The sequence below is a fragment of the Stegodyphus dumicola genome, chromosome 7 (genome assembly GCF_044657685.1).
Source record: "Stegodyphus dumicola isolate Sdum_Otavi_A_Nest chromosome 7, ASM4465768v1".
NCBI classification, from domain to species: Eukaryota; Metazoa; Arthropoda; class Arachnida; order Araneae; family Eresidae; genus Stegodyphus; species Stegodyphus dumicola.
In genome coordinates, this window is record NC_140774.1 from 103,427,720 (window position 1) to 103,452,144 (window position 24,425).

Here is a 24,425-nt window from a genome sequence, read left to right on the forward strand (position 1 = left end):
ACGTGCTCTTGTATTTTTAATTTTTCCGGCTTAGCTTTCTCCTATTTGTCACGCGCTGCACTGCACGGGGAATAAAACAATTTACAGCTACACAAGCAACCAATAAACCATCGGCGACAAACACTTAAGCAGCTTATATATAAGATAAATTTATTGAAAAATACTTCACCTTTATTATTTTTTGAAACAGTATTTAAATATATGTAATTCTTTATAAAAAATTATTAAATATTAATGTTATAATAAGTTATTAGCCTTATGTGAATACAAAAACATTTTGTATTGTAAATTTTTATTTTAATAAATGAATTAATGTTTTGTTTTTCATTATTTCTGTATAATGCAATAAAGTGATAAAACTGTACAAAAGCTATAATAATTTAATAAAAGTCGCATTTATAGGTATATCAATTTATGCGGCCTCCTTTATCGCTGCCTAATTTAAGTGTGATCTCTCATAGTAAAAAGATTCTCCACCTCTGGGCTAAGCCTTTGAGATATTCTGTTGTATTATCGTTTCTAAAATTATAGATACAGTGTTCACACGATTCGTCAAAATTCCTTAAAATTTTAATCAGCCAATTCAGAGAATCACTCAAGCAAGCTGCAAATTTCCAGTTTTCTGAAATCTTAATTAAAAAATGTAATTACTTTGGAATTTTTTAGCACATTACTCTCTTAAAAGTAATAAATACACAGATATATTATACTAATAAGTTAACTTTTGTCATGCGTAACGTTTTATTGGTATAAAATTGCATACGAAAGCATTTTATATGTTATTCAAAAGATTTTAATGCGATGAATATACTGAAATGTAAATGGTGATAAATCACCTTGTTCTTTAAATGATAATGAGAAAGATGTTTTGCCATAACTTTTCTTATGCAGCAAATTTTTGCATGCGATTTACTTTCAAATGCTTGCAAGAATCGAGTTCTAATATAATATCAAAGCCAAAATTCGACTCTTTTAATTAAAGATAGTTCCCATTAAATATAGTATACAATAGTATACAGAGGTATGCTATAGGTATACACTATGTAGCCAAAATCGATATAATGTAGGCATGTAAAGGAATAAATGTCTAAACAGAATTGGTCCAAAGGCGAACAAGCCCAGTGGAGAGTTAAGGTAATGGAAATAGATGAAACACCAGATAAAGGAAGTAACTTGCTATTTGAAAAATTAAATTTAAAATATAAATCTGTTCTTAACACTTGCCTCAAATAGATCGGCGTCATCAAAAAATGAAAATTACCTTGTGACGAATTTTACTTTCCGTATGGCTCGTCTTCAGAGTGAGTGTTGTTAATAAAAAATAAATAAATAAATAAATAAATAATTGGCTGCTCATCTCACTATTAAATATAGCAAAGATTTTAAAAGGTACGAATTCCCATGTAAAACTATTAAGTTTGATGTAACGACTATTGTGCAAAATATAGAAACTGCATCTCTGCTTAATATTCTACAGGCTCTTCATGATTTTGGTTGAGTTTTACATAATATCAGTATCGCTTTTCGAAATTTTCTAACACTTCTCGTTTTAGTTGCTTCGCGCGATAGAAATTTCAGCAATTTGAAATTAATAAAACACAATTTAAAATCAACTTTTGGACAAGAACAATTATCTAATCTTTCATATCAATGGAATACAATATCTTTATTATTATTATTATTATTATTATTATTATTTAATTAACGAAGTAGCTGAAATGAAAAATAGAAAAGTGCAATTAAAATAAATCTGATTAAAAAAATCTATTGTAATGCATTTGTTTTATTATTTTTCCCTAACATAATTAATTATGGATCCTAAATGCATATTCTTGCTCAGGGCACAGGAATGATTAGTTACGGCAATGGTCTCAAACTCGAGGTCCCCGAAATAATTTTATGTGACCCGAGAATACATTTTCCATAAATTAATTAGCCTTATTAAAACAAGAATTAAAAAAGAAAGTTCCAAGATTTCAATGGTTTCGAATCCAATTTTACATCATCTTCATTACTAAAAAGGAACGTGAGCTCCGGAAAACTTAAAAAAAGGAGATTTACACAGCGATACAAATCTTATCAAAGATTTGAAGGGGTGTACTCCAACTGCGCTGATGAAAATCCCCCCCTCGTCCTGCTATAGTCCAACTGCGCCGATCAAAATTTCTTTCCCCCGTTGCCTACAGGGTTACAATTTTATTTTTCGAAGCCAACTGTAGCCAAGAGAAAAATAAAAATAAAGAAATATATTTTTTATAAATGAATAGTGGATTTGTTGCCAATCTAGAGAAACTAAGCTTCGGTAACAACAAAGATAACGCCTTCTTTTATTATTATTTCGAATTAAGTCATGCTTAATCCTCTCTGGAATTTATTCCAGGAAATAAGTGTTTAAGATTTACTTCGTAATTTTTAATACAGATATTTTGAGTTTTTACGTATTTTTGCCTTGTCGTGAAATAAGAACTGAATTAATTGATGAGAAACACTGAATTGTCTGTGAAAAATCGTTTCTTTTTTGTTTGTTTAATTTCTTTTATACATCGCTTTAGATTTACTTTTGTTAATTGCTCTGTAACACAAAAGAAATTTTCAGAGGCCTTTCGTAATACTCTTGCAAGCATTAAATTCATCTTTGTAACAACATGTGGGGCTACAAGGCATTCTTCATGAGCACAACTATTGGCTCTTACCTTTTTCACCCCTACAACCGGAAGTCAGTGTGTATTACTTAAATAGCTAAATTTTCAATCAGTTCCGAACGATTCTTTGACTATCTTGGTGAAAATTATATTTGCTGAGAAAAATATTTAAAAACAGGTTAGCATGATAAAGGATAAACTTAAAGAAAATGCTAAAGTATGAATAAAATAAATAAATAAGTATAAAATATTAAATCATATGAAAACGATTTCTAGAGTAAATGTCTTAGGGGTTGAAATTTAAAAAATACAGTAGAAATGAGAAGAGAATTTAGATCTCTTTCATATCATAAGTTTATTAAGCATTACATACCCTACACGGAGCACGCATTCATTGAAACTGAAATACGGACATAGCGGCACAGAAAAATATTTTTTGAAAAGAACTATGTAGTAATGCATAAATGAAAGAAATTAAATAAAAAATATCAAAGAAAATATATAAGAATTATTATATCAAATACTCTCTTGATCGCAAGTGATAGAATTTTGTTTTCTCGTTTATCTTTCAGCAAAGCTTATACAATTAAATAATCACTTTCATTCGCGGAAAATTATAAATAAATGTAAATTATTATACAAAATGCATAAAGTTAAACACTACAGTGTGAAAGGAAAATTCTGAAATAAAAATTTAAAGAAAATTGATGAGAAATAATCCATAATTTATTGATATTCATATAATAAACTCTATGCTTTTGGAAAAAGTTACACATAATTTGCACTGAGGTATCAATCACCGAAACCAAGTTAATTTCTTTCCTTACTTTTTCTTATCAGAGGGATTTGTAAAAAGATACGCTAAGGTGAAAAATTTTGCAATATTTTTAAAGAATAAATTTTAAAAGAATAATAAAGAATTTTTAAAGAATTAATTTTTACTTCATGAACTGAAATTTTTACTATACATTTTTACACAGTAAATAAGTACAAAAAAAAAGAAAGAGCTAGGGGATCACTGGGACTAGAAACTCGAGTCGAACTACCAATGTTTAGTGACTTTTCCGCTTGATCATAAGACCTTTTGAAATTAGGCTCAACAATATATTAAAGAAAATAGAAGATACAGCACACGTAAGAACAAAAGGAGGCTGAATTAGAGAGTTACATGTTTAATGAATAAGTTAAACTTACCTGTATGACATTATGAAATATTAGGAAGTAGCATAAAAGCATGAGTGAAGAAGGCAATGGCAATCTAAATCATTGTAATCTAAATGTATAACATTATCAGTATCTGCTATTAATTTCAATACTGCTGAAAAAATTATAAATGAATTATATTATAAATCGTATCAACTCGTTGCATTATAAATTACAACAGTTAGAAATATTATTAGCGTGATTTAGCGACCATCTTTGTTAACAAATAATTTAAAGTAACTAATTTTACAAATAATTCAGCCTGAAACTAGATTAGAAAATAAGCTACATGCTGAAGATTAAGCTTTGCCAAGGTGTTAGAAACATCTTCTGTTAACTAGAGTTATGAAGCAAGAATTTGTAAAAATTATCATTTAATTATAAATTGGCATAAATACAATACAAATTATATAAATTTTACATACATGAAAACTTGAGTACAGTGCAACAATATGTGAAAAAGGAATGGATTAAAAGGGAGACTGGAAATCCCAGGATATGAATATAAGGGAGTTTGAATTTTTTTTTTTTTTTTTTTTTTAATTATAAAAATTCTGATGACGCTCATAATTATAAATTTATTAATTAAATGTGTATTAGAAATTATTAGAAATTAAATGCATGCCAAAATATATCAGGTGGAAAACAGAATAAATATTTAAACATTTCTAGTATTAAATATGGAATTTGTAACAAAGTTAAATAACCTTAAAATAACTTCAATGATTAAAAATGAAAAGCTTAATACGGGAATATATTGCAATAATATTAGTGTGAATTTAGAACGACTTAAGAAGTCCAATTTTTAGATTTAATAAAGATAATTTTTATAATTAAATTAGAACTGTTTACCTAAAATGGTAAATTTGAAAGTTAAAACCATTTTGCTATCTAAGAAGATTTGTTAATATTTATCTAGACAAGAAACTTATTTAAGGTGAGCTACAAATCCGATATTTGATACGTTGATTATGTATCAGTTTTGTGTATGTCATTAATCTATCAATTTTACTATTCAAAACTAATATACAGTGTCTCAAAAAAGTGATGGGACACTTGTGCTTTACAAAAGGAAACTGCAATAAAATAAATTTTAAAAACATGTAAAATTTTTTGTGGGTGTGTTTCATACTTAAATTTAGTAACAATTATTACATAACATACATTTTCTCAAAATATTAATTTAATAAAAATACAATTGTTTAGAACGGAGCAGAAAATGGCTCACTTAAGTGATGGGACACTTACTTTTCCATCAAATATTTATCCAAAAATTTTACTTTTTAAAAGGTTTTAATATTTTGTTGGATTTCCTTTTACTTTTAAAACATGATTTAATCTTCTTGGGATGGATTCGACTAATTTTTTTGTGATTTCTGGAGTGATTTTACCCCATTCTTCTTGAAGCACCGATTTTAATTGTTGTTTTGAAGAAATGGTGTGTTTGCGAATTCTTGATTCCAATTCTTGCCAAATATTCTCTATGGGATTTAATTGTGGAGATTGTGGGGGTGTTTTTATTATTTCAGGACAGTTATACAGCAGCCAGAGTCTAACGTTCAAAGCACTGTGCTTGGGGTCATTGTCCTGGTAGAATTTAAAATCGTTATGAAGGTTCAATTTTCGTGCTGAAGATTTCAAATTTTGATTTAAAATGTCAATATACTTGTACTGATCCATTATACTGTCAATAAAAACAAGATTACCAACTCCAGCGGACGACATACACCCCCATACCATAACTCCTCCTCCACCATGTTTTACTGTTGGCACCAAGTTCTGTTTGCGAAATTCTTCCCTGTGTTTTCTCCACACCAAGATTCTACCGTCAGAACCAAATATATTAAATTTACTCTCATCAGCAAATATAACTTCATTCCAATAATCAGAATTCTTATTTATGTTGGATTTTGCGAAAGCCAGTCTGAGTTTTCTATTCTTTTCACTTACGAAGAATTTTTTCCTGGCTGCTCTACCGTGATATCCAGTAGATCGAATTACTCTTCTAATAGTCTCAGAATTAACAATTACTCCATATAATGCTTGTAAATCAGCAGCAACTTTAGGAGCACTCATTCTTGGATTTTTTTAAATATTTCGAACGATAATTCGCTTTATTCCATTGGATAGCTTTGATGGTCGGCCAGGTCTTCTTTTATCCTGAATCATATGATTCTTTTTATATCGTTTAATGATATTGAAAACTGTTGAATGACTCAAGTTAACTGTTTCAGTAGTTTCTCTAATAGAATTTCCACGTTCAATATGAAAATTAATAACTAATTTTCGAATTCCAGGCAAAGTTTCTTTTCGTTTAGCATTCATGGCTGCACAGAGCTAAAAAACACAAAAATTCCAAAACAAACTGGACAGAAATACTGCAGACGATTTTATAAATTATTGGCAATTGCTTTTGAGTAAAAATAAATACCCCAAAAGATATTTTTAGTGCTTACTTCAGACGATTTTTGTTGCATAGTACGTAGTGTCCCATCACTTAAGTGAGCCATTTTCTGCTCCGTTCTAAACAATTGTATTTTTATTAAATTAATATTTTAATATTTTGAGAAAATGTATGTTATGTAATAATTGTTACTAAATTTAAGTATGAAACACACCCACAAAAAAATTTGCATGTTTTTTTAAATTTATTTTATTGCAGTTTCCTTTTGTAAAGCACAAGTGTCCCATCACTTTTTTGAGACACTGGATATATCAGCAACTAAAATCTACAATTTGGAAAGTTTTTAATTCTTACAGAGAATAAAAAAGATCTGGCTTATCATTCTTTTAAGCATCATAAAACTTTAAAATGAGTGTAAAAGAAATTTATTTTTTAGCACACGCCAGACTTTAAATTAATATTTGTTTTACATGCACAATTTTTGCAATATTGATAAACGAAAATAAAAGCTTGCAGTCTCAATAGAATGTCCCGTTAATGGCGATAGACGATTTTTTGTAGCACCCAATCTTCTTGGAAAGAAATGGGGGACAGGAAACGTCGCGCAGTTCGTGGATTAAAAAAGAGGGGGACGGGGATTTTCGATCAAATTTGGCGCAGTTCGTACCCTACCGATTTGAAGATACAAATTGATTAACTTTTATTAGTACTTGTCAAAAGATAAATATCCTCAGTTACGAGTTTTGCAATAAGAAGAATCGCTTTGTTTGTACACTTTTTTTTTTTTTTTTTTCCTCCATAGGAGAAAATTGTCTACAGATTCATCTGCAAATTGATATGAGTATCCACAAATTATTGATGAAGATACTCTCTAGTAATTTTCCTCCAAGCTTACAAAATTTATGAAAATGGAAACACTGAGGTGCTGTAGCAGTAACGTGTAGAAAGAAACAAAGGCGTTCATAATTATTGACCAAATATATGTATTTTTCCTGCATGTTTCGTAGAAAAATGCAATAAATAAAAGAAAGAGAATATATTGTCATTACTTAATCTCAAGTTTTGTTTTTCTTGGGAAGCTTACATATATTTCTTTCTAGTTATAATTAAAGTAAGTTATTTATGGTTATTTCATTATGTCACAATTAGTTGAATAAATGTCAATCTGAAAATTTTAATATTAGCTTTTAATATTTTAATATTAGCTAGTTTGAATTATAATATGTGATCAATCAAAATTTCTTGCAGTTTATCATAACAATCTTCAGTTTTCAGGCAGAAAATAAGTATAATTCTTTTTTTGTGTAATTTTTATATGTAAATTTTCGCACAACTATAACCATTTTTTTTTTAAATTTAGTTAACAAATTTTGTTTTATTAATAATAAAATAAAACTCTTTTTTAATTGCAGTCTTTCGCCTGTATCCTGCATTTGGCCTGCGTGCAATCTGAGTTAAAGCCCTGCGAGTTCTATTAAGATAACGATTTTAAACCTACAGACTTGAGTGTTTGCTTGTGGCTATCATACAACTCTTTTGAAATAATCAAAACACTATTCTACCAAACACGTATGGAATGAACTGGAGAAAAGAATAAAGAAATATTTCTTTAAAAGTTCTACTAAAAGTAGTTCTTAGGAAGGAATGGAAGAAAATGGAACGTTCTTGCATGAAAAAATTAGTTGAATTCATGCCAAAACTAGGGAAGGCGTAATTTTATTGATATGATTTCCAGCAAAATATTGAATGTCTCATTATTTTAATATTTCAGTTAAATATAAACTGCTTGCTCAAAGTATCCTAATATTCAGTTTTCAAAATGCTTTGAATAATTTTTTTTACCCAAAATGTTTTTAAAATCTTGTGTTAAAACAAGCAATGTTTAAAAAAGATAACCAATAATATACATGTATGTGAAAAGAAAATAAAGTTATTTCGCTAATATTTAGTTATTGGTATTTGTAAATAACTTGAAAAACACAAATGTCTGAAAACATTTAACTTTTACAAATAAAAAATTTCACATTACTTTATAAAAACTCTATTCTAATGTTTATGCATATGCAACTGAAATATGTATTATTAGTAAATAGAATATTGAAATAAAATTGCCTTTTTGTGCGTCTGTGTCCACATAACAATAAATAAATGGGCATTCTGTTTCATAAACTGAAAATCAACATACTTAAATATTGCAGCTTCTACGAAATATCAAATTTTCAGTCTTACAATGCCTTAGTAAAAAGAAGAATAGTCAAATCAGTCAATCAGTAGAAGAATAGTCAATCAGTGTGTAATCAAAATTCGCTGTCATATTTTCAGCACTAAGGAGGAAACATTTATATTTTATTTATATGCTCGGGGGAAAAAAGCAAACAAAAACAACGAAAACAATTCTATCAACTATGTTGATCTAATGACAGATCTGCTCGTGTACACGCAAAATGATGCTATTTTTCCCTCTAAAATGTTGCGAAAGTTATGCCGGAAATAATTTTTAAATTATTCTTGAGCAGTGAAGTCTAAAATAAAACAGTTGTACAAACAATGAAAGGCCTTTACTGCCATTATTGCAGCTTGCTATGGAATATGGTGGGAGCTGGATGCATTAAACAGCGACATTTTGTACGTTAGACCTGCCTTCGAGGGTAAGTCTTTGCAGACGATATTAGTTCTCCAATAGCATGCTTCAGTTTTGCAGGCGTTTTAAATGGCGCTTAAACTTGAGCTTTGAAGCTATAAGTTTCGAAAGTCTGTTAACAAAAGTATTTTTCCTAATGCAACAAATTCTTCATAATTATCCATTTTTAAAATGGATAGGAGCAATTGTTGTCTGTTTCAAGCTATTCAAGTTATCTACATTTTTACTAAAACTAGCTTATCCTTATTTAAGAAAGAATTTCGAATTCACCTGGAAGGAACTAGCAAAATGGGCAGGTAAGTTTCGTTTCGTTGAAAAACTCTTTTATGTTCGGTTATTAAAAGTATTTATACCTTTTAATTCTATTGTTAGTTATTACTGGTGGTACTGACGGAATAGGAAAAGCTTATGCTGAAGAGGTAAATATATTTCTTTCTTCAGTTCCAATAGCTTAAATTTCGGCTAAAATATGTTTTTATATTTTCCAGTTAGCAGAAAGAGGCTTTAACATATGCTTAATTAGCAGAAATATTGAAAAGTTAAATGAAGTAGCTACAGAAATACGTAAGTCTAGTAGATTATTATTAGTTTCTAAAATGAGTTTATTTATGCTAAAAGATTTCTTATGAAATTTAACTTAACTGATATACGTAAGCAAACAAAAGCTTTATGAATTAAAATTTTAGTTGTCTGTGTTATCAATATTTCAGAAAAAGCATACAGATTGTTCTAGTTATATCTTTTTTTGCTTTTCTTTTACAGAGAAAACGTATAAAGTATCAACAAAAATTATAAATGTTGATTTTACTGCTGGCCCTGAAATATATAATATAATCAAAATTCATTTGGATGAATTAGATGGTGGAGTAGGAATTTTAGGTAAAACTGAAAAAAAGTGTTGAATAATTATAAATGAATTATGATAACAGAAGCTTTTAGTTAGTATCTGGATAATTGTCAAATATTGTATAAGAAAATTTATTGCAACACGATGCAATAATATTTTTAAGATAGAAAATTCAAATTTTCTGATATGGAATTCATTAAAATAAATTTTACATTTTAGTGAATAATGTGGGAATGAGTTACAAATATTCTGAGTACTTTCATGCTATTCCTGATGGGCTAAAGGTACTTGTATTTTAATTAACAAAACATTTATTTAATATTTTATATTTTTCATAATAAACATATATGTGTTAAATACATTCACTTGAAATAAATCTTTTTTTTTTTAGGTTATGATGGATTTGATAAATTCTAATATTGCATCCTGCACTATGGTAAAGATATTCATAAATTATTTCAGTTGCTTTGTCATGCATATTCATAAGAACAATTGTAAAAGTTTTGCTCACTCTTTTAGCTGTATTGATATTTCAATTCATTCAGGGAATTCAGAAATACTGTATGACCATTCACAGTTGGAAGAGATACTGATCTTTTGTGGAAGGTATCATAGAAAGGTTTGGGTCATAAAGATTCCATATACACTATTGCATGTATCAAATTGGATTACTTCTGTATGTATGTTCATTATAGAAAGGGTTCATTAAAAGTAACGAAAATCTGAGCTAAAGAATTTTCATAATCTTTTTTAATACAAGTTTTATTGCTAAGTTTCAAGATTAGCAAAAAGGAACCCAAAAAAGGCTATAAAGTAATATGTCAAGTCTTAACTGTACCAATCATGTTTACTAATAATTCTTTTTGATGACTGAAATTCTTAGATATTTATAAAGAAATAAGATTAGATTTGATTAAGGTACATAATTTGGTACTTTTCAGTGATCAGGACCGAATTCAGAAATATAAGTATATATGCATGTATTTATAAATGTATGTGCTCATGTATGCACATGTATATTCTGTATGTACATGTATTCTGTATACATGCACATACTTGTATATACATGTGCATACATACATTTATGAATCTGGTCTCAATAACAGAAGAGTACCCATATTACTCCTTAACTGGTTCATACGTAGGTGTCAGCTTTATTTGAACACAAAACTTTTCTTTTTATATACTGCATGAAGTTCTATGGAATATATGTTATCTTTTAGTGATTAAGAATATTAAATTTGACGAATTTTCATTGCACTTTTTATCGCCATACAGGGACAAAATTGTATTTATTGCACTCAATACAGTTTACATAACTTTAAGCATTTTATTTTCCATTAGGATTTTACTTCATAACTAACTTTGCCTGTTTAACTGCCTGTTAAACAGGCAAATGTGAAAACATATTAGCAAGGATTAATTATCCTTAGTTTTAACTAAAGAGCTTATTTTATGTTTTACAATATCTTTTAAATACACATGTTAGATCTTATCAAAATCATGATGAATTTAACTAATGAGTAATTACCTGGAACACGCAAAGAATATTGCAAAAATACTTTTTTATATATATTTTTAATGTACAGTAAAACATATTTTCAGTTTTGAAAATTTATTAGAATAGTATGAATTGCATGAGATTTCATGGTTAAAATGTCAAAATATTTACTTTTTCATTGCTTTAATAAATGTGCAGATCTTAACTCTATTTCGTATCTTTCTTTTTTTAAAAGAATACAATTGGCGAAATGCATACATTTGCTATGTACACAAGTATAATAAATATGTAGATTATCAGTATTTAAAACTGATTTAATATGTGTTTGCTGCAAACACAAGTTTCTTAGTTATAACAAATTTCTTCCTTCTACATATTCTTGGCCCTACCAGGGTCTGAGTGAATAAGGCTACTGACACTGGTAGTTTGATTCAAGCTCATATCCTGATAAAATGGTTAACTGCATCAACATTTTCATGATTTTTTTCTGCATAACACGAAAATGAGCCAGTTTTCCTTAGAAAGTGCTCTTTTCATATACCCTTAGGTGATCTGCTATAAAATCATTTATTTAATTCACTCCTGTAAATTCTAAATTACACCATTTTATATTTAATGTATTTTATTCTTTCTCCTTATTTCCTGCTATTAACATTAGAAAACAAATTTTTTCTACACATATAATTTTAAACTAGTAAATATAAAAGACTCTGGGAAAAAATATCTATACATCTTTTCATTAATATCATGAACTTCTTTTAAATGTTTCAATTTGACAGGTTAATAATTTAAAATACAATTATTTATATTATTCAACATTTCATTGTATATTTAACTGGAGGGATGAAAACAGCAACCTATGTAATTTTATTAAGCTTTAGAATCAGAATAATGAACATAATCAGCACAGCTACATCAAAAACTGCCATACATCAAAATGCTTAAATTAGCAATTGTTTTCATTATTTGAGAAATTTTTGTTTTAACTATATTATTAAAAATTAAACAGTAATTAAAATTTGATCTAAAAATATAGTAAGCAAAATGTTGCATTACTTTAATATTAATGTAAACAGTATTAAAATTTAAGAAATAAGGTCAAAAGGTGTGTTTGAAGATAATGCGTAAAAATATACATCTTTATTTGTGTATTATACAAGATTAAAATTTTGTGCAGTATTTAAACGAATCCATAATTAAAAATTTAAATTAAAACTATATATAAAGGGTATTTTAGAAACACCATATGTCTACTTGAATATTTAGTACATGCATTTGGCACGTACTAAATATTCATATACTAATACATCTAGACTTACTTTATGTATACCTGTTTAAGTGCCAAATGTTTATACTTCAGTTTTGTTTATATTGCAACTTTCTTGTGCAGATGACAAAACTCATATTGCCTCAGATGGAAGAAAGAGGTAAAGGTCTCATTATTAACATATCATCTCTGATTGCTGTATACCCAACACCATTACTTACAACTTATGCTGCATGCAAGGTATGTTGAATTTAGATGCTTAAAAATTTTAATTAAAAAAATATTCATCTTACTATTGCTCCTTTTTAACTGCTGAAGAACCAAATTATTACTTAATTATCTGTCAAAAGGTTATTTTTTTATTGTTGATTTGAAAGGAAACCAATGAGCCTAATTATAATCCAAAAATATTTTTGCCAATATGGACCAAATTTGGCAAAAAAATACGGTGACATGCATTGAGGAAAAAATGGTTATGTCAGGAGTATATCTTTTGATGAGTAATGCTTCATCATTGGGTTTTTTCACAACACTTCATAGTTTGATCGAAGATAAAAAACACCGATATTTCAGCCAAAGTAAGATTAATCCATGAACTATTAGAAGTTGCTGAAGGCTTATTTGCTGAGGACTGTTCTGCGTACCTGTTTATTTCAAATGTTATCATATTGATAATTTTGTCATTCAAAAATTGATTGAAATGGTCTAAAATAGTGGTACTGTCTTCATTTTGAAAATTTGTGATTGGCTTTGCAACAAAAGGAAATATCAGTGGAGCCAGCATATCTGTATTTAGCATAAACCATTGACAAGCAGAAGTTATGCAAGGTTCTAATTCATTGGATGGTCAAAACCAGTGTTTGCCGAACTTGTGGAGCTTCTGAGTTACTGTACCATTTTAAATCCTACTCAGAGCTACTAACCAAAAGAAATACCATTTTTTTTTTTTTTTTAAATCTTGCATTAGTTTATTGTCTATAAACTTGCATTTCTAGTAAATATGAAATCCGTTTTAATTAAATTATGTATAACAAAAAGAAACTGAAATGCATTGTTCATAAGAAAGACATTGAAGTATGCACTGAAGACACTCAATAAATAACAAATGTAATGCCAGATTTTTTCAGAAATCTCACACAAGTATGTAGATCTGAATATTGTCTTCCCTTTGAGACAAACCTGGACCAAAATTGGGTATTTTTCTTTAGGAACAAGAAGCCAAATATCTTCAGAGCTGAAGAAGCCATTTTAAAGATAATATCATCTTGAAAATCAATCAGTTTCAATTCCACTGCAGTATTATCTTCTTGAAAATCAAAATGCTTCATAATAATATAAGTAGAGAACTTTTCAGCATTAATCTCTATAAAAGGCAATTTGACAAACAATTGAAATCCTTTTGAAATCTTGGAAGTGCTTGTTGAATTCACTATTTTCTTACCAACTGATTGATACGCTTGCATAGCACAGTAAACAGGACATTTGTCCTTTACCTGGATAAAGAAGTAATCGGTTTCCCATAGCGAATGAATGTGTCAGTTTTTTCCTGTTTGCTTGAACATGCCACTGTTAGAAGAGTTGCAATTGAACATGCCTAGCTTGGTACAAATGTGTAAATCAAATTATCCAAGTTAGCCAACTGCAGCATTAACATATGGTGACGCTGCATAACTTAGTTAAAAGATCTATTGAAAATGTCCTCGCATGCTACTAGTAACTTGTGATCAATAGTTTGGCAATCTCTGGTCTAAACAATTCACCCTTACTAACATCTAAATCTACTTAATATCTAACCCATCAGAATATTCATATTCATTTTTGTCATCTGGCATTTTGAATATATGCAATAACATCACAAAATATCGCTAAGGAACATGACACACAATGTAAATGGACTGTACTTGTATAAAGAAATAGCAGCATCTAACAAAATCTAAATAGTATCCGTAGTTTAATGGTGCCATCTATTAACCAGTAATACAAATTTTAAATAATTTATGGTTGAAGGAAATATTATTGTTTAGCATAATTTAAAGCATACACAATTAAAGTATACTCTAGCCCATAGCAAAGCAAAAGATGTTATTCTAGTCTAAAATATTCTGTCATGTGCTAGATAGTCCCATGAATTATTTTCGAGTATACTCAGCTATGCACAGTAACTCTATATATTTGCCCAAACATAAACAGGTTTGACAAGATTGATCCATTTGAGTCATAGTTATCTCAGAATAAAGAAAATTCCATACATTATGCATAACAAATTAACTCTGGTTACATTCTTAAGTGAATAAGAAAAAAAATTTTTAATCAAGTGAATGTATATGCTTTAGATATTATGCTGTATAGGAAAGTGCTTTAGGATATCGAAAACTTTCTTAATGAAATTGTTAAATATAACTTTGCAATTAGATTTTTTTTAACAATTGTACAGAAAACAGTCTGTAATAAAACAAATCTTTGAACAAATCTATAGAATATTTTAAGATTCACACAGTTCAGTTTGGGTTTCTATTCCTGACAATTCAACAGGTTAGCTGTATCAGGTTTTACTCGTCTGTGCTGTAAATGCAATTTGCAATAATCAAATATTTAGTCTGCTTTTAAAAATGTGGATACGTGTATGAAACAACACATGTAGTTAAAAATAGATCATGTTAGTGAATTTGGATTCTATTTTTGAACACTTTTCATTAATTAATAATTTGATCATTTTTTATTATTACTTTTATGTTATTTACTATACACATTATTTATCTTGAAATTAATTTTATAACTAAGGGCACTGACTTAAATTATTGCATTAATTGCTAAGCATTATATATAATTTACTCTAATATGAAAATATTTAAGTATTAACTTCAATAGCTCTTTATCAATCTTTAATAAAATATTTGAAACATTTGTATTGAAAATAAAAACATTTAATTGCAGGATGAAGCAATTTTAGAATTTCTTTTACATTAATTTGTCATGATGGTGGTGGTTAAATACAACGTTTTGACTTTTATTTTTAGGCATATGTAGACTACTTCTCGAGAGCTCTACAACATGAATATAAAGACAAAGGGATCTCCATACAGGTTATTATATACATAAAATATTAATTTTAGTTGATTAAAAATATAAGGTTTTCTAAATATCAAACTGACTGCAAATGTTTTTACCTATTTCATAAATAGTAATTTGATTTAAAATATTAGTTTTATTTTTAAAAAATATGAGTTTTTAATATTTGAAAGTACTTTATAAAGATGAGTCAAAAACTTTATTAAATCCAAATATTCATTTTGGATTCAAAAAATATGTGCTACTTCCTTCATGTAAAAATATTTGCTACTTCTTTCTTTCACAGCTCGCTAGCATTCTTACATGCAACTGAAGTTATGTAACTTAGATTATAATGGTCATTTATAACAGCATCACATTATAGCTTACAAAAAATTAAGTATCTAGATTGAATTCAGTTTCTTTCAAAATAAGATTTTGCTGAATCAAGAGGTTACCTATCGGTTTATGATGTTGACTAAATTATAGGTTATATAAATGCACATGATATTTTAGACTTAATCCTCCTAAAAGTAATTTTATTAGATATTTAGAAATGTTCTATAATGCCACATAGTATTTAAACAGGTTTAGGTACAATCAAATAGTTACTCCTTTCCATAGATTTATAACTGTTTCTGAATGAAACATATACCTAATTTTTTATAACTGATGTTTGACTGTTATAATAAAGTCAAACACTTGTGGTTTATCCAGAACCAGACATTTATGGTTATGACAGATGCCAGAAACAGCAACAGCTTGTCAATAAATGTCTACCTCCTTCTTGTAATCATGCCCTAAAATTTTGACATATAACACAAGAGTTCTCTCAGATCTCAACATGGGATAAAATATACAGCTTCAAGCTAAGAAATGCATTTTAAATCCAGCACGGACGATGAACATTTATCTTAATTGACTATATCAGGGGTGTGTAACACCGGTGGTACGCAAAAGAAAAATAGGTGCTACACAAAGAATTTTTAACTATTAAATTAAAAAATTAAAACCCCAACATCCTGATTGAGTTTTTTATTTAACTTATAAATTTATGCGATCTGAGCTTTGTTCTGAGTAGTGGTAGTAGTACTTTGTTGTAGTGGTACTAAAGGTTTTCAGTTTTTGTTTAGATGGTATGTGTTAGTCAAAAGGTTGAGAATTGCTGGACTATATCACACACAATAGCTAGACAGTATCCACTAGAAATAACAATGAAAAAAATTGATTACTGCTGTAGTTATGAGTAAGAAACAAAGCTACTGGTACTGAGACTGCTGCTAAAGTTACTTCAGCATCTCCTGTCACTGCTATGTTCAAACAAGTTACAATAACAAAAAGTTATAATAACAAAATACAGTACAAAGTCCGAAATCTGGATGTCCATTATCTGGAATAATCTAAAATCCGGACCTCAAAGCCACAAACATTTTTTTATTAATACTTTACGCATGTGCATTTGATTTTTTCTTCCATAATAAAAACATGTGGAAATTTTTGCTTAAAAATTCCGATTCTTAATTTAACTTAGGCACTAAATAAAATGCCTTGTTATGGAAAATAATCATATAAGCATAAATTTGTGAGATTAATAATTTGGCTATGTAGCCGAGTATCTACTTGGCATACATCTCAAACCAAAACATTCACCTATTTTATATCCCTGACGCTGACCTGGCGAGTCATTATTTATTATATTTTGCTTTCATCACCGTATGTTTATCAATGTATGACAGCTTCAGTAATAACTCGTGCTGTGATGTCTAAACTTTTTTTATATTAGTAATTGAATAACAACTTTTTATGCTAACATTATGTTTGGTGATGATTATAGATTTTTAAATGCTCTAAGAAATGTTGACGAGGAAAAATTCAACAAAAATTTCTTTTCATATGCTAAAAGTAGATTTTTTTAATGAAATTCATAGGCCAAAAGATTACATTTAGTGCTATTTTAATTAAGAATAACTGATATGTTATTCACCATAAACCCTGAAGCGGCAGCAGAACTAAATTTTTGGAATTTGGAGAAGCACCGAGCGGCAAAATTAAGAGATGAGAAGTATTTATGATTTAGGGAAAGCACTGGGATCTGAAGTTTAGGCATGGTGAAAATGTAGAATGTAGGAAAGTAGAATTTAGGACCCGTAGAGACTACATCAGGCGATATCGAGCGCCGGCCCTTAAGTATATGTGGGAGTTTATTTATTCAGGACTCGGATTAGTTTGAAGCATGTGCAAGAAATAAACGTTAGGTATACTAAATAACTAAACTAATATAATTGAGTATATGCAATAGGAGCAAGACAAAATTTAGCGAAACAACTTGGCTTTCATCGCCAATCTTGTGATACACAGCCAATAATGTATAACAGATGCTACTATGTTAGGCTAAAATTATCTATACTGATTCTAAGGCATTTCAATTAATGTAGCAGACTGTGCTACTCCCTGATCTTCTAATTTGATCCAGCTTATTATTTTTTGCAGACTCTTATTACGGTAATTTTATAAAACTAAGCTTGAACTTTTGATTATGTCAAAAAGAGTTTCCAATTCTGGAGTTGCCAAAGGATCTACAAAGCGAAACCATGCGTTGATGTCCATTAAACAAAAAGTGGAATTCCTGCAAAAAATGGATAAAGGCATATCCGTCTCAAACTTATGCAAGGAGTATGGCATTGGAAAGTCCACTGTATATGACACAAGAAAATATTTTTTGTGGAAACATCTTAAACAACTTACATTGAAAGAAATGTTTAATAAAGTAAACAAATAAATATTAAGCTTTCTTTTGTAAATTTTGACACCCTTTAGATCATAATCGTTCTTTATTTCTTAAATTGCAGTTTCGTACTTTTAATTGTATAATTTCTGCATGCCATCTCTTTTCGTGGTTTTCCCCATGTGTAACGTGTATACGAGCCAGTTTCCCTTAGAAAGTTCTCCACGAAGGCATTCCTCCTCTTGGGCAGATAGCCCTCGAGGCTTTGCCATAATCACACACACACTGCATGCCATCTTACCAGATTTAAATTGATGATCGATTATCTGGAAAAATCCCAAATCCAGAATCGCCGATGTCCCGACCAGTCTGGATTTCGGACTTTGTACCGCATAACATTACTTTTTATTAGAAAATAAATTCCAATTAATTGTTGTTCTCTTTTAGGTGAGTTCCTTAAAATGCAGTCCAGTGTTTAAGTAGTGTAATTTCAAATCACTATTACCTGACAATAATATATATTAAATTTTTGAATCGAACATTTTCTATAAAACATTAACACACAGATAACTGCTTAATAATATATGGATATTTTCTTAAAATATTCTTCTAATTGAAATTATCGAATCTATTAAATATTAGCTTTGAATTTCCTATGCTCAGCCTAAAACATTATTATAGCAATGCAGATTCAATATTAGTGTTAAATAAGAAGTCAAACTATTATCTCTTTTAACATGCCGTAGTGTTTTTAAGAATTAAAGTATATAAGATTTTAATAGGTCACACAAGTATATTACTTCAGATATTATATGCTGATAAATAGAAGTATGGCTTCAAAATATTTGTTGGTCATACTTTAAAGATAATTCAATTAAATATTGAAATTTTCTCTTTTATTTTCTGCATTTTTATCTGTATTAATGCATATGATCATTTCATTCCATAAAGTATCAAGTGTGCACTTCCATGTCTTTTAAAAATTGCCTGCCATTTACAGGAAGTGGCAAAGATAACTACTGTATCTCATGCAAATAACAAAACAAAGATGGATGTTACATAAAATTTTATTTCACAGTCGAAGGGAACTAGGTTCAGAATTTTATTTCATGTTGGAAAATAACAAAATGTATCACTCTTGCATACCATTTTTGTCAAAATTTTAAGAATTTCCAACAATTCCTAATTCTGTGTAACATAATTCCCTTTGTTTTAAAAATTTCATCCAAATGATGACTTGCACAGTATATGTATTTATGAAGTCTCCCTTTACCCACTGAGTCATGTATGGGTTGTGTTACCATGATTTCCTGCCTGATACATTTTTCAGTTCATTGATTATTCTCAGCTTCCCTTAGTAAACGGTGTCTGGATATTCTCCTAAATAAGATGCAAGATGGGGGAAATGAGCTGGCCATGGAATAGCATCTTAAATGAGATCAGATGCTCTGGAAACATTTCAAGCAGCATGTTTATACTCTTGTTATAAATGCTACCATCCTGTTGAAACTGCACACAAAGTTATTTCCTAATATATGTGGAAGCAAAGTAATAAACCCTGTTCTTTCCAAATGTGAAGGAAAATTTTAGCATAATACCCATTTCTGTTTTGTTATATGAAATCTGGGCAATATTTGTGGCACACATTGTACTTAAACTCCTGATGCTATCTTTAGCCCTTCATTTTATTTGTCCCAGTTTTTTTTTTTTTTTTTTCTAGATAAGCGTACTGGACTATTTGAATATAGTCCAGCACTCTATTTAGTTAAACTGTATTGAATATACTATATAACTATACTGAATTCATAACAAATTAGCAGTTAAGCACATCTATAAAAATATATTTGATTATCCAGTATAAACTTTTCCTAGCTGTTTATTGATTTTTAAAGTAATCTAAATGCTAAAATTTCTACAAATATCTCTCTGGAGTACAGAAACAGAATAAAAGTTTTTGGGTGTATAAGGTGAAAGATTAGAGAAAGTATCTGTGTTGTAAATTGTACTGCCAACCAAAATTTTTGGCAGTTTTCAAGAATTAAACTTCAGGTTAAATTTTGAAAATGAAAGAATTTTATTTATCCTTCCCCCCCCCAAAAAAAAAAATTCAAATCAAGAATTTGCTTAAATTTTAAGCTAGAATATTCACCAAATAAACACTGTCAAGAGTACAGATAAAGAGTTAACTTTAAAATTAAAATACAGAAGTGTTAAAAATATACAAGTATCTAATTAGATGTTGAAACGTGGTATGAAGATACATATCCCCAAAATTGCTATATATAGGCTTACTTTTCCTTCAGAGTTTAATTTTTCTTAATTTTTGGTCTCCATTTTGAAAAATGTACCACTTTTTTAAGAATATTTCACTGATTTTTTTTAGTATAACTTTGTGACTTGAATATGAAGGTTTTTAAAAGTATAATGATTTTTCCTAATCTCAAAACAAAAATTCATTTTCAAATTTTGTTTTAGTGTGTGCTCCCAGGATATGTTGCAACAAAAATGTCAAATAGAAGAAAACGTTTGGAAGTACCATCAGCAAAAGCATTTGTTTCTAGTGCAATCAAAACAGTAGGCTTAGAAGATTACACTTATGGATATCTGCCTCATAAATTGAGGGTGAGCTTTAATTTCCTTTATAATGTACATGATTTATGGTATAATTTTAAAGGCATTTTGTATGCTTTAAATTGTGCATTGTTTAAATGCTGTCAATGTGAATTTGAAAATAAGGAGAAATTTTTTAACTTGCGAGATATTTGAATAAAATCATGTTTCATATCATTATTACAGCCAATGGCATATACTTCTATCATGGAGAAATTTTTTCCAATAATAAGTTTTAGAAAGAAATTAAACCTTTTAGAATCATAAGATTCCTTTTTATGTATTTAAATTCAGAAGACAGTTTCCTTTAAATCTAATCACTAGGGGTAAAGAATCTCACATAATCTGTTGAGTGAAATTTTCAATAAATAATAAACAGAACATTTCTAAACATATTCTCTATAATGCTTTTTTAAGATTAAAATATCCCATATGGTAATAATAATATAATGGCATGTCAGATATTCAGCAAAATATATTGCTATCAAGTATACAATTTCAGAAGAAAAATAAGGAGTATTTTTTTTCCCCATTTCAAGCAATTTTAATTCATAATTTATTTTATTTGTTTACTATATTTAAATATAGAATTTACTAAATGTGAATATAAATTTTGTAAGTTTCTCACCCAAAAAAACATTTTTAGTTTCATAAATTACATATATTTTTTTGTGAAACTATTTTAATACTTTTTTCGATGAGAAACTCGTAAAATCTATACTAATTTACCTTGCAGTAACATTTTTAGAATGCATGCATGAAATGTAAAAACCACTTTTTCATAATTTTAACTTTCTGATTTTTTCTTCCAGGGTTTTTTCCATGAATGGTTAAAAGCAAACATGCCAACTTTTGTAAATATGGCAATAGCATTACATTACATGACCAAAAGTAGGAAAAATTATTTCAGAAGATTGCAGAAAAAAGATAAAAAGTGAAAACCAGAAATTTCAATGCATCTTGATTATTTAACACCGAGCTGTTTTCAGAATGTGATTCATTTACTTAAGATTATTAAAATTAAATGTTAGTAACAGATTATTTAAATAATTTATTTTAAACTAATCTTTCTCAACTGTACTGAACAATTTATTTTTTTTTATATCAGACATGGACTATTATGAAAACTTAAATGCTACGTTTTTAATTGACCTATATAAATGATGTCTGTCACCCTATAGCTATATGGGATTTTGAAGACATTTAAGCAGCAAGTAAAATTATGTCAAAACTAAATTCTTACATATTTAAAACAGTCAGATAGTTCTACTGAAACTTACATGGACAAGTAGCCCACCTTGTCAGCTTGTTCTCACTCTTTCTTTATCTCTTTTTATTCCCATGTACTTCCTCCTCACATTGGATTCATCTCCAGTTTATAATAAGTACTTGCCACCTTGTGACTTTTATCTGCAGGTGAATTATTTTATTCTTTCAAGTTTGGCTGTCTAAGTATATGAAAAATAAGTTGAAAACTTGTTATTGTGTCATGGCTTAATCATAATTTCTATTGCTTCTATAATTTTAAAATGATGTTGTCGATAGGTTGGCTGATTCATTCTAGCATGGATGACAAAAGGTTGAACAGAAGTTTGGATTTAGGTCTGTTCACGAGCAAAAAAAGTAGACACATTAGTAAAAATCCATAGCATTTGGGGAGGGGGGGACTGACTGTCATAGATCCTCTATTTATAATAATTTGTTATTAAAAAATTAGGAAGAAAAAGCTTAATTTTCTGAAAGGAAATATTTTTCAGTACAAGAATTCATTGCTGACCATGATCTTAAAATATACAAATAAGATAAAAGCAAATGATGTTGGAGATGACAGATATATATTTACTCATATCTAAGAAATACAAAATATATATCTATACAGTCCAATAACCATTTTGTATGTCATTCAGTTCAAGATGCATAAATAAAACTTTCCTAGATCACATCTAGTAAAAATCAGTCACATGTAGGAAAATTTGGAAAGAAAATCTAAATTTTGTTTCTCATTGAAATTTATAATTTAGTATTCAGTTTACACATGAATTCTGTACACAACTTCCCAATAAAATATAATCTGGTATCACTATGTTTACAATAGATGTTAAATTTCCTTCAATGCTTCAGTTCAGAGTGCAACTGCCATTAATGAAAAAACTGATGACAATTTAAAACCAAAACTCGACTAATATCTGAAGCATTTCACTTTATTCATAATTTCTTTGTTTTTAAAGATCATGAGCTGCTGTTTGAACAGTGGAAAGATCACTGCAAGAACTATTTTCTTCCATCTTACAAGATATGGAAGAAAAACATGGATTTTATGAATATGGTCCATTAAATAATCTTTATCCTTTGAGACTATTCCAAGAATGAACTTGTAAATTTACTAATACTTCAGATATCTTTCTTAATAGCAATAATTCCCTTTTTTACAATGTCTATTAAGATGGTGCTTTTCTTTGAGTTTAAAATTCTTTAAGGCTGAATTATATAAAATAAATACTAATGCATCTAACAGATTGTGAAGAATAACCAATATTTATCACATTTTATATAAAAAAAAAAATTAATAGCATTGAAAGACAGTTTACAAGAAACTGTAACTACCATATATATATCAGCATTCAAGAAATCTGTCTAAACTTTCAATAATACCTGAAAATTAATCAGGAAAGACAGAAATAATGCAGAGTAATTAGGTGAATAAAAAACGTGACTACTGTTTCATTACCTGCAATGAGACAATAGGGCACCAAATACAGTATACATGTTTTAGAAGTTGAGACAGATTTATGAAGCACAGAAACATTGAAAAAAATAACAGCATTAATGAAAACTGTATATATTTAATTAGATATACAGAAAAATCCTTTATGTTCAAAATAGTTCTAAGTGAAGTTAAAATAATCAGTAGTTATATCCATAGAAATAGCCTTGAAATTACAGCAGCAGTCAAAATTATGAGTAGGCTATATTGTAATAAAGCAGTTCCAAGCCATTTTCCATGTATCTGAACTGCCTTTCTTCAGATTAAAATAAACTATCTGCAGAGGAACATTATAGATAAAACTGATATTATGAAGGGGAATATATGTGTATATATGGTGGAACTGGATACCATCTAAGTTCCGGCTCAGAAAGAGCAAACCGTTGATGAAAGTGCTGATAAAAGTATAAAAATAATGTAGCCTCACTGTACAATTTTTGCAAATTAAATTATTAGAATGTCTTTCAGTCATGTAAATTACCAAATTACTAAGTAAAACCATTAAATGTTAATTTATTACAATTTTCCTAAAAATAGAATTAATTGTGTAACTATATTGGGAAAAGTAAAAAATGAAAATTATATCAGAAGCAAAATAACTTGCATTTTTAATTAACCAATTAACTCGGGGGGGGGGGAATTTGTTTAAAAATGCCAAATGGAATTAATTACTTATTTCTTAACATTTACAAATTATACAGAATTTTTATGGAATATCTTAACTTTTCTCTCATAAGATGCTATTTAGAATAAAATAACTACAGACACAGAAG

At 28.6% G+C, this 24,425-nt stretch overlaps 1 protein-coding gene across 2 annotated transcripts; it reads left to right on the top strand.

The window, feature by feature from the left end:
- Positions 1–8,658: 8,658 nt before the first annotated feature.
- On the top strand, positions 8,659–21,929 carry LOC118191862 (very-long-chain 3-oxoacyl-CoA reductase-like). 2 transcript variants are annotated; one of them, XM_035362714.2, is made up of 10 exons: positions 8,660–9,186; positions 9,263–9,309; positions 9,379–9,454; positions 9,653–9,769; positions 9,957–10,021; positions 10,129–10,173; positions 12,629–12,745; positions 15,523–15,588; positions 20,754–20,900; positions 21,701–21,929. In XM_035362714.2, exons 1-10 carry the CDS (start codon positions 8,934–8,936, stop codon positions 21,824–21,826), a joined length of 1,059 nt encoding a protein of 352 aa, XP_035218605.1. In that variant the 5' UTR covers positions 8,660–8,933; the 3' UTR covers positions 21,827–21,929. The 2 variants fall into 2 exon arrangements, with proteins under 2 accessions (XP_035218606.1, XP_035218605.1); XM_035362715.2 differs by lacking the exon at positions 9,653–9,769 and having other exon boundaries at positions 8,659–9,186.
- Positions 21,930–24,425: the final 2,496 nt, after the last annotated feature.